The following is a 12,115-nucleotide window of genomic DNA, read 5'->3' as shown; positions in this document are numbered from 1 at the left end:
ACACAGAGGTAGAGAACAAACATATGGACACCAAGTGGGGAAAGCCAGGAGGGTTGGGGGGGAATGAATTGGGAGATTGGGATACCAAATTGTACACTCTAAATATATGCAGTTTATTGTCTGTTAACTGTATCTCAATAAAAGTTCTTAAAAAAAAAAAAAAGAATTTGGAAAGGTGCCAGATCATGAGAGTCTTGGAGGCCTTGTTTAAGGAGCTCCTTTTCCTAAGAGCAACCATTCAAAGTATATGAAGAGGAGGGGTAAAATGATCAGTTGTCTTTGTTTTGTTTTGTATTTTTTAAAAGAAGAACTACTCTGTCTTCTAAAGAAGAGCTGAAACCTCAAATAATAAATCCTGGAATGCAGAGGCAGATGAGAGCTGTCCAGAGGAAGCAGACCAGGAAGAAGAAGGTGAGAATAGTTCAGAAAGTAAAATTGTGCAGACAGGAGAAAGGGTGCTACAGAGGGAAGATGGCTGGGAGGCATATTGTTAGAATAACATTACATATTGCCAATGGCTTATTTGTTTAACCTTGTCTTTAAAAAAATAACTTAATTAAAAGCTGACATGACAGTAAAGACTCGTTCAGGTAAGAATCATCAATAGATGCTAAATCTATGAGAGAGAATTTGATGAAGAACTGTACATGGTCTTCAAGTATCTCCCCAAAGATTGCTTCATAGTTGTTAATGAGTAAATATATAGAAATAATGGAACACCTGAACCAGGAGAACAAAACAAGCAGCACTATGGAGAGAAGATCGACATTGTGTGCTTCTGGATGTGATAACCTGAGGACACAACATCACTTAATGTAGCATCACAGCTTGGAATGCTTATTCTGAATATAATCATTTAAAAACATCAATTGTTTCAAAGAGAAATACTTTATTTAAAGGGGAGGGCTGTATAACTCAAAAATTTCACTGTCATAAAGACAAAGAAAGACTGAGGAAGTCTTGAAGTAAGACCAAAGAGACATGATGTATTAGTTTCCATGAACTTAGTGGGCTTAAAACAGCACAGATTTATTATTTTATAGTTCTTGAGGTCAGAAGTGTTAGCCACAGCAATCAGGGAAGAAAATGGAATAAAAGGAATCTGAATTGGAAAAGAAGAAGTAAAACTGTCACTCTTCTCAGATGACATGATATTATACATAGAAAACCCTAAAGACTCTACCAGAAAACTGCTAGCACTAATTGATGAATTTAGCAAATTAGCAGGATACAAAATTAATGCGCAGAAATCTCTTGCATTCCTATACACTAACAATGAAAGAGCAGAAAGAGAAATTAAGGACACTCTTCCATTTACCACTGCAACAAAAAGAATAAAATACCTAGGAATAAACCTGCCTAAGGAGGCAAAAGACCCGTATGCAGAAAACTATAAGACACTGATGAAAGAAATCAAAGATGATACAAACAGATGGAGGGACATACCATGTTCTTGGATTGGAAGAATCAATATTGTGAAAATGACTATCTTACCCAAAGCAATTTACAGATTCAACGCAATCCCGATCAAATTACCAATGGCATTTTTCACAGAACTAGAACAAGAAATCTTATGATTTGTATGGAAACGCAAAAGACCCCGAATAGCCAAAGCAATCTTGAGAAGGAAAGATGGAGTTGGTGGAATTAGGCTTCCTGACTTCAAACTATACTACAAGGCCACAGTGATCAAGACAGTATGGTACTGGCACAAAAATAGAAAGGAAGATCAATGGAACAGAATAGAGAACTCAGAGATAAACCCAAGCACATATGGGCAGCTTAACTTTGACAAAGGAGGTAAGAAAATACAATGGAAAAAAGACAGCCTCTTCAATAAGTGGTGCTGGGAAAATTGGACAGCTACATGTGAAGCAATGAAATTAGAACACTTGCTAACACCATACACAAAAATAAACTCCAAATGGATTAAAGACCTAAATGTAAGGCTAGACACTATAAAACTCCTAGAGGAAAACATAGGCAGAACACTCTATGACATCCATCAAAGCAAGATCCTTCTTGACCCACCTCCTAGAATCATGGAAATAAAATCAAGAATAAACAAATGGGACCTCATGAAACTTAAAAGCTTTTGCACAGTGAAAGAAACCATAAACAAGACAAGAAGACAACCCTCAGAATGGGAGAAAATACTTGCAAATGAAACAACGGACAAAGGCTTAATCTTCAAAATATACAAGCAGCTCATGCAGCTTAATACCAAAAAAACAAATAAACCAACCCACAAATGGGCGGAAAACCTAAATAGACATTTCTCCAAAGAAGACATACAGATGGCCAACAAACACATGAAAAGATGCTCAACATCACTAATCATTAGAGAAATGCAAGTCAAAGCCACAATGGGGTATCACCTCACACTGGTCAGAATGGCCATCATCAAAAAATCTAGAAACAATAAATGTTGGAGAGGGTGTGGAGAAAAGGGAACTCTCCTGCACTGTTGGTGGGAATGTAAGCTGGTACAGCCACTATGGAAAACAGTTTGGAGGTTCCTTAAAAAACTAAAAATAGAACTACCACATGACCCAGTAATCCCACTACTGGGCATATACCTAGAGAACACCAGGATCCAAAAAGAAACATGTAGAATAATGTTCACTGCAGCACTATTTACAATAGCCAGAACATGGAAACAACGTAAATGCCCATCAACAGATGAATGGATAAAGAAGATGTGGCACATATATACAATGGACTATTACTCAGCCATAAAAAGGAATGAAATTGAACTATATGCCATGAGGTAGATAGACCTAGAGTCTGTCATACAGAGTGAAGTAAGCCACAAAGAGAAAAACAAATACTGTATGCTAACACATATATATGGAATCTGAAGAAATGCTACTGATGAACCCAGTGACAGGCAAGAGTGGAGATACAGAAGTAGAGAATGGACTTGAGGACACGGGGCTGGGGTGAGGGGCGAAGAGGAAGCTGGGACGAGGTGAGAGAGTAGCAGAGACATATTTACACTACCAGCTGTAAAATAGATAGCTAGTGGGAAGTTGCTGTATAACAAAAGGAGATCAACTTGATGATGGGCGATGCCTTGGAAGGCCAGGACCGGGAGGGTGGGGGGAAGTCATGGGAGGGAGGGGATATGGGGATATATGTGTAGATGCAGCTGATTCACTTTGGTGTACCTCAAAGACTGGTACAAGAGTGTAAAGCAAATATATTCCAATAAAGAGTTTAAAAAAAAAAAAGCACAGATTTATTATTTTATAGTTCTTGAGGTCAGAAGTCCAAAACAGGTCTTCCTAGGCTCAAATCAAGGTGACCATAGGGGTTGTGTTTATTCTAGTGGCTTTACAGAAGAATCCCTTTCCTTGCCTCTTCTAGCTTTTAGAGATCTCCTGCATTCCTTGGCTGTGGCCCCTTCATCTTCAGAGCCAGCAGTGTAACATCTTCTCTCTAGTCCCTAAACTCCTGCGTCCCTCTCCTAAGGATTCATGTGATTAGACTGGGCCCAGCTGGATACTCCAGGATACTCTCCCCATCTCAAAATCCTTAATTTAATTACATCTGCAAAGTCTCTTTTGCCATGAAAGGTAATATAGTCACAGCAAGAGACATCTTTGTGGGACCATCATCCTGCCAATCATATATGAGAACAAAATGCAAATCATGATCCTAGATTAGATCTTCTACTAGAGGGGAGAAAATGCAAAAAAAAAAACAAAAGAAAAAAGAAAAAGAAAAGAAAATTGAAATACAGCCAATAGACTGAAGTATTTTAGTTACTGCTAAATTTATTGAAGTGGACAACCATACTGTGGTTATATGAGAGAAAATCCTTTACTTAGGAAATGCACACTGAAGTATTTTGGGGTAAACAGCTATTTTGTATACAACTTACTCAACAGGTTTAGAAAAATAACACGTGCACAGAGAAAGCAAGCATTTAGTAAAGCAAACAAGGCAAAGTGTTAAAGAAAAAAAAAAAGATGAATCTGTATTAAAAGGTGTTCTTTGAATATTCTTACAACTTTTCTGTAAATTTAAAAGTATTTTCAAATAAAAAGAAGGAAACTGATAAATATGTAATTTAACAAAATATGGATGAATTTATTACTCAAATACCGCAGGCAACTTGTAGGTTATATCATTTTATATCATTTTAGAGAGGTCAGAATGACTGCAGATGTGTGGCCCAAATTCAGCAACTCGATTTTTGTTCTTTCTACAGTAACATTACTAGTAAGTGGAAAGGATCAAAAATATTTAGGATTTTCAGGTTAGGAACTTAAAGGAAATCCTAACAGTCCGACAATATTATAGTTTAAAAGAGTTTAAAATAAAATTGGTAATTATCGTCAGATTTAAATACCAACCAGTGGATCACACCCTGCTATTTGTGAAAGACAATCTGGTGGGTAATTTTCTAAAAAGGCCCTTAGAAAAGTAACTTCCCCTTTTCAGGAGTACTTAGCTGATTTTTAAAACAAAGCAAAAAATAAAGTGTATTCTATTCTAGAGCTTTTTTCTGCCCAGTGCCTCCAGCAAAATTTTATTGCTTTGGTCCCAAAGAATCTTTCTGGTACCCATCCTGGCTCCCACTCCACCCTCTGTTGTTTAAAGACAAAAGATAAAGCAGCGGGGACTCTGACCACTGACAAATAATCAGCGGCCTCTCCACTGGGAAACTCCTCTGGTCTTGGCAGAAACTAACATTTTAAAGTGAAGGTAAAACAAAGCATTAAGACCCCCTTGTTTCTACCCAAAGGCCTGTGCACAGGCTTGTTTTTCTTGCCAACTGTGGTAGCCAAGAACAGAGTTCCTCCAGTTGTGCCAGGATGGTGTGCCAAGACCAAATAATAGTAGACTTTTCTCAATTACAGAAACAAGAAAAAAAAAAAAAGGTGGCAATGAATCAGCTTTATTTTTACAAGTCTAGCTCTTGCTATCCCCAGCCAATGCTGAAATCTATGATTTAGCACCATCTATGATTATACCAGCACAAAATAATCTATTTCACTTTAACATGTTGTTTTTCAAAGAATTGCATGATTTCTTTGAGTGAGTTGGGCAATCCCTAAGTGCTTCTATAGTCAGGAGCGGGGTGCAGCTTTATCACTGAGATGCGTCACTTAGAACACTTTCCCTTGCTATTATGTTATTTAGATACCCACATTCAGGGTTAAGAGTCAGATGGCCTAGGGTTTCTTTTTAAGAGTCTATCAATTTCTCGTTGTTTAACCTTGGGCAAAACGCTTCTGCATTGTAAAGCTCAGGATGTCACTGGTAAAATAGGAATCACAGTAGCTATCCTGCTTTCCTCATGGGTTTTTCTTTTCTTTTCTTTTTTTTTTCCCATGGGGTTTTCCTAATCATCCAAGGAGATAAAAACGTGATAGCATTTTGAGAATAAAAAAGCATTATGAAAAGGCCAGCTACTTCCCTCCCCCCATTATTATTAAAGTTTTTGAACATAAGGCTAATTGATGTATACTTGTTTATTAAAGTGTCTCAAAGTGCTGGCTCCATAGTTTTCCTAAACAGGTACTTGCTGAGTGAGTGAGCAAATGATTAAGCTTCAGGCTGCTATAATGTTACATTACTATTTCCAGAGAACTCTAATTCAATAGGACAGACATTGACCTAGACTTGCTAGGTCAACAAAGAGGATAACAGGTTCAACAAGAAGGTACATGTTCTGAGGAATTCTAAGGACCTTAGTAGATAGTAAATATTTTAGCATAAACTAATGAAAAGAAATATGCCTTTCAAGAGAATGCTCTTGAAATGACAACCTTATAGTCTTTGAAAGACTTTTTAAGCACAGCACTGCGTGACGTGCTTAGCATACTTGAACTGGTAATAATTTTGATGGACTCATCCACAGAAAGGACTCAAAGTCTAAGACAACTTGCACAATGTGTAATAAGTATTTTTGGTAACTTATGGAAAGATGTCAACTTGCAGAGAGTAGCCCAAACGATTTTAAATTAACACAAAGGAATAATACAGTGGTTGAAATGAATCAACATGGAACATATATGTCAAAGGCATGCTGCAAAATATAAGCAAGTTGCAAAGTGATATATGCAGTGTAATAACATTAACATAAAATATGAAAATACACAAAAAATATGGTATCTTATGTATGGTTATATAGTTTGCAATCGAAGTATAAGCGAGGGCTACTGTGGGCTGTTGCACGCAACACAACTCCGAGGGGATGCTATCCTCAGGTCGAGCCTTGAAAACACGCATTACAATGAAAAATTCCAGCTCAGGATACTTATTCCTAAGAGACAAGTTCTCCCTAAGAGACAAAGTGGGCACTAATGGATATAGGAAAGGGGCATATAGGGGGCTTCAGTTATAGTTATCATGATTCACTATAAAAAAAAAATACATCTGAAGCAAATATTGCACAACGGTACCATCTGACAAGCTATGTGATAGGTACACAGGTATTACATTATTCCCTATGCTTGAAATATTTCTTCATGTATGAATATGGACACTATGTAATGAGAAAAACGATTAAAATTTCTTGGTTACAGTAACAAAGGAGTACCTATAATCACAGCCATATATTTTTATTGTAAGGATTTAAGAATCAATCGCACTGCAAGTAAATTCAGAGATAAAACATTTTGTGTTCTCAAATTAAACTGGAGACTTACATAGGACCCTTTCAGATATGAAAAGAATTTACATGATTTTACACTCAAGGGCTTTTTGGAGGAAGACTGAAGGAAAAAGAGCAGTCAGTGTCTAGCTCTAAGGAAGGTGATCTTATTTACTTTGGGAGGACAAGTGTAAGACACATGTGCTGAAATGCTCATCCAAAACTAAAGTTTAGCAGTTGCCTGAGGAAAAAAAAATATGTAAGTCAATTCCAAAGATACCTCTTCAAATTCTGACAATTAGCAAACTCCTAAATGGCAGATAATGAATGATCCCACCTCTTTTGTCAGCTACCAAAATGAAACCCAGAAATGTACAGTTTACATACCAAAACGTCCATCCCGGGGACATATTTGAGGGTTATCTTATAGTCTTTTGGAAGATTTGCCACCTAGAGAGACCAGGAAAAAAAAAAAAAAGAAAAATAAAGAAAAGAAAAAAAAAAGAAAAAGGAAAAAAAAAGTCTGTAAGAAAATCCATACATATCAGTCAATCATATTGTTTTTAGTGGTTTGGATAAAAACACCTACAAACCTATTATGCTTTTAAGTTACCACTGAATTTCAATATTTACATATATAGTGATTTTTCATTCCTGATTTCCCTTTGCAATCAAAGGCACTCTCCAGAAGTAAAGTGATAATACAAATCTTTTTTACTTCAAATTCAGTTATGGGTGGCTAAGTATAGTCTACTGAGTTTTGGAAACATGATTTGAATTTCAATTTCCATCTGTCGTCTTGGAATTTCCCAGGAGTATTTTCCTATTTGTTCCTCCAAAGATCAGTAACACAATGTATTTTTCTTGTAGGTGGTTTACCAAGTGATGTGTCAGCATCACCAGGGGACCTATTAGAAATGCAGAATCTTGGGCCACACCAGACCTGCTGAATCTTACGTAACAAGCCCTCCAGGTGACTCTGATGCATGCTCAAGTTTGAGAACTACTGTTCTATGTTGATCCTAGAAAAACAAGTCTGTGAAATTTCAGAAGATCAGTGATACTTATGAGCAGCAAATGCTTTATCAGATTCAGTTCTGTGATAGAACTTAATCCACTTACCTGGGGCTGAACGTTTGAGATGCCCAAATGTTTACCTAACTTCTTTTAAAGGCTTTCAAAAAATATATAACCCATTTCCAATAGTCACTGTGGCGTCAGTTGAGCAAACACTTGATTTAGAACCAGGGAATTTGGAACAAATCTAAACTATATTTTGGTTTCTCTCATCTGTACAGTGGAGATAAAAGTACTCAACGTCTGAGAGTCAATTTATGAATTGAGATGAGTGAACGTGCCGAACAGCATAATCAATCCATATTCTTCACTGAGAACTATATTGACAACTGACTTCCAAGGCACACATCCTGGTAAGTTACAGAGTTCTAGGTTTACCTGTCTCCTTTTTTACATATAGTACCGGCTCTGACATCTCACCCTTCTAGCACGGTTAAAATTTCCATCTGTCTAATATGGCCCATTTATAACATGTTTATCATACGTATAAACTGACTTAGCCCATTCAGTCTCAAAACAATACACAATGTAAAAAAGTGGTTTTGCTCTATATCCTCAACGGGTCTACCTTGCCTTGGCAGACTCATTTTCCCCTTCACCCTGTCTCTAAGGTCATTACCATTCCCCATAGTAAACTGGGATCTCGTGCACATGTGCCAGACTAGGTCATTTCTGACAAGTCTCGCAGAACAGAACCCATATGTTTCTTATCAATTTTGCCAATAGCTTCTAGGATCTGAGAACAACTTGGTGAGAAAAGAATCTAGGTAAAGGCATAAGCAGTCAGAGGGGAGCCAAGGAAGTAGCTGATCCATTGGGCACGCTACCATTCTACCTCCAATGGTACCATCTCATGTTCATCTCAGCCTGCAGCCTAACACTTACCAAATATTTATGATGTGCCAGCACTGTGCTCATTAAGGGCTTATGTTGCATGATCACATCCAACCCTCAGAATCCCTTTCACACAGTATCTCTATTTAGTGAATGAAGAAATTAAGGCTCAAAGAGGTCAAGTAACTTGACTAAGGTCACACGACTACTACGTGTTAAGTCTGGACTAGAACTCAGTTTTCTGACAGCAGAGCCTCCCTTGCTCCTTAGCTCGACTACACATGTTGATCTATCTACACTCTGCACACTTGTCCTATATATTTTCCACTTGTGAGGCTCACCATTGTCCCTCCTCGTGCCCCCACCAATAAACCAGTAAAGTCCTCACTGCTTACTGAAAACACATCTGGGCTGCCACAGAAGGTGGCATTTTTTATTTTCAGTTTTGGGGTGACTCTCTTACTCTTTACACTTAACTTTCTTCCTCTTGGTCAAACTCCCCACCATGCTTCCTTAATTTCTTTTGTCTTGTGGATCTTCTTCCCCGTTTTTGAAAAGAAAAAGGACCTGGTCATTTTATGTAAGCCCCAGTGGAAGACAAAGCTGACCTTTGCAGGTGTAAAAGCTGGAATCAGAATGAGCAGCAATATTCTTTGTTATGAACCAACCATGTACATGAAAGCCATTCCAGATGGAGAAACATGGCAAGAAGTGGCAGGTGTTCTGAACACAAGCTGCTTGACAATCTAGCCCCTGCTTAAGCACAATGAACATTATCAGGAAATAAATTTAGAATTGACCAAATTTGTATTCAGATAACTTAGCATCTGAGTATGTACCAAAAGAGCAGAGAAAATGTAAGAGATATGCCAGCCAATCCTGTTTCATTAGTAATTTATACATAAAAATTGGTGCAAAGAAGTCAAAGAAACCTTACAAGAAGTCCTCTGATCAACACACTGAAATCTCCACACCTTACCACTTGAGGGGTATATAATTATAATTTCTGCATGAAACTGATTTATTGATATTTAATTTTGATGGAACTGAAAAGTAACACTAGCTTTGAAAATGCTTTACAATTTTAACAAGTTTTCATAGACAGTTTCTGCCACGACCCCAGAGATATGTGTTATAAAGTCGATTTCACAGAAGAAAAAATGGAGGCTCAGAGAGATATTAACTGGCATCCCAAGGTCACAGTGATCAGTAGTACCTGCTGAAGGTAAGGATACAAATCCTGGCTCTGCGTGCTGGTCTCAGCACAGTTGTCTACAGATCAGTCTCCACGTTACTACTTTCTTGGCTTGCGTTCACGCATTTCCAATTACATTTGGAAGAGAAATTAGGAAGTCAGGTCGTATATTTTTATGACCCCTTCATGAATTACTATATCACTTTCTAAGCATTTATATATAGTATGTTGAATAGCATTCAGAAAGCACAGATAACCTTATCATAAATTCGGTTTCTCTCATGTATATTGAGCATTGCGGAAATTTGATAGAGAAGAGGGAAGCCTTTGGCCTGGAACTAGGAAGATAAGCTGTTCCTTCGAGGCAGTTAGTTTGATGTAGGACTCACAGCACTGGTCTCGGGGACACACTGCTCAGGTTGGATCCAGGCCACGTGCTAACTCAGAGATCTTGGGCAAGTTACTTAATCTTCTTTAGCCTCAATTTCCACATGTGTAAAATGGGAATCATAGAATTCAGTTAGTGGATTTATTAAGACTAAACAAATATTAAATAACTTCTTTAAAATACTTAGTGCTTAAGCGTAGTATGTGAACGAGTGCAAGTGTTTATTATTAATTGCAAGTGAGTGGGACATTCTAGATATAGGGTTATATGCAAAGACAAAGACATGGGAGACCAGGGACAGATCACTCAGGCTCTAGCAGGTAGGAGGTAAGAAATACACTGAGAAAGCCATATTAGTGAGGGACCTGAATGTTGGGCCAAGGAGGCCAAGAGGAAGGCAGTGAGGTTCAGTGGGACCCCACCACCAGAACCCTACAGCAAGTCACCCCTGCCTTAGGCACATTGCTTCCTCCCTGTGGAACCTCTACTCCTCATCTGTAAGATGAAGAGGGTGATGTAGATAATTATTAAAAATTCAGTCTGATTTAACTTCCTTATGTAATTAAGCAGTGGTACTACACTGCAGGTGTTTAAGCAGGAAGGGAACGTGACAGTCAATTTAGGAAGGTTAGTCTGGAAGGATGGATTGGAGCAAGGAGAGAATAGAGACTGTGTGCAATTTAGAAGACCACTAGGAAAGTACTGAGCATACGTTAAATATTTATACAGAGACCGGAAACTGAAAAAGCAGAGACGTAGTTTAGATTCCAGGGAAGCATCCTGTTGGTAGGGTTAAATGGAAATGTAACCAAGGTTACAGATGTTGCAAACAAATCTATTCTAGTAAAATAAGTTCAGGGCAAAATATAAAATAAAATAGAATCTAATTGATGGAAAATTTACCAAAGGTCAAATTATTCCAATGAACTTTGTGGTTTGGAGTACGAGGATGTAAACACTGTGCCAGATTATTGAATGCGTAAGACTGTAAAAGCAAGTCACTTTGTGATAGGCTCACTCTGCTACTAGATGGGCCCATTTGCTATCTTTTTTTGGATGTCTTAAGGATTGAGCATACTCAGTGACATGAGGAGGGGAAATGCAGAAGAGAATGGCATGTAGAAATGCTGGAAACTCAGCCAAGAAAAAGTCTTTGCGAGCCTAACACTGGCTGCTTACCATACCCTGAAGGTATTTAGACTCGGGAGGAAAAGAATTCAGTCAGAATATTTAACTCCCTCTACTGATCACGGATCTAAAATCTTTGGATCTCATAAGTCAAAAGTCATTAAGGTCTCTAAGCCTCGTGATATCAGTGGCTTCTTGGACATCCTTGGTGAGACACGCTTGTCTCAGCTGTTTCTCCCAAGTTCTAAATAAGAATCAAAACGCAGTAGTGGTAACACATGATTCCCTAGACACTACACAAAATGTTGCACACATGTGAACCTTTCTGAGGAAAGAGTTCAGTTTTCAGAATGTCATTCGATCCCAAAGATGTTTAAGACACACTTTATAATGATGATTCCAATTAAGTAGTACTAATTGAACGTCTATAATATGACTGCTTCCTAATCATAAGGTGACTACTACCTAGGAAAAAAAATTCAAGAGGATAGAATGGTAATTCTTAAATTGCAGTTGACATCTTAAGTTGAAACATCATAAATTATAAACTGGGTTCTCATGCTCCAGAGATGGGCAGTCCAAACTTTTTTTTTAATTAATTAATTGGCTGCAATGGGTGTTCATTGCTGTTCACAGGCTTTCTCTAGCTGCAGTGAGCAGGGGCAACGCTTCACTGTTGTGTGCAGGCTTCTCATTGTGGTGGCCTCTCTTGTTGCAGAGCACGGGCTCCAGGTGTGCGGACTTTAGTATTTGTGGCACGTGGGCTCAACAGTTGTGGCTCGCAGGCTCTAGAGCACAGGCTCAGTAGTTGTGGCATATGGGCTCAGTTGCTCTGTGGCATGTGGGATCTTCCCGGACCAGGGACCGAACCCAAGTCCCCTGCATT

General features: G+C 38.2%; 1 protein-coding gene across 2 annotated transcripts in view; it reads right to left on the bottom strand.

Annotated features, from left to right (window-relative positions):
* The window catches only part of KITLG (KIT ligand), a 92,114-nt gene that overhangs the window by 36,141 nt on the left and 43,858 nt on the right, over positions 1 to 12,115 (bottom strand). The window contains exon 3 of one of the 2 annotated variants that reach the window (XM_057742876.1): positions 6,995 to 7,057. The exons of the other annotated variant lie outside the window; for it this stretch is intronic. Coding sequence (XP_057598859.1) covers positions 6,995 to 7,057 — 63 coding nt within the window. The remainder of the gene's footprint in view (positions 1 to 6,994; positions 7,058 to 12,115) is intronic. 2 annotated transcript variants of the gene reach the window in all.

This window comes from Hippopotamus amphibius, chromosome 7 (genome assembly GCF_030028045.1).
Source record: "Hippopotamus amphibius kiboko isolate mHipAmp2 chromosome 7, mHipAmp2.hap2, whole genome shotgun sequence".
NCBI classification, from domain to species: domain Eukaryota; kingdom Metazoa; phylum Chordata; class Mammalia; order Artiodactyla; family Hippopotamidae; genus Hippopotamus; species Hippopotamus amphibius.
The sequence above is the reverse complement of the archived record's forward strand: the minus strand, read 5'-3'. Positions and strand labels throughout refer to the sequence as shown.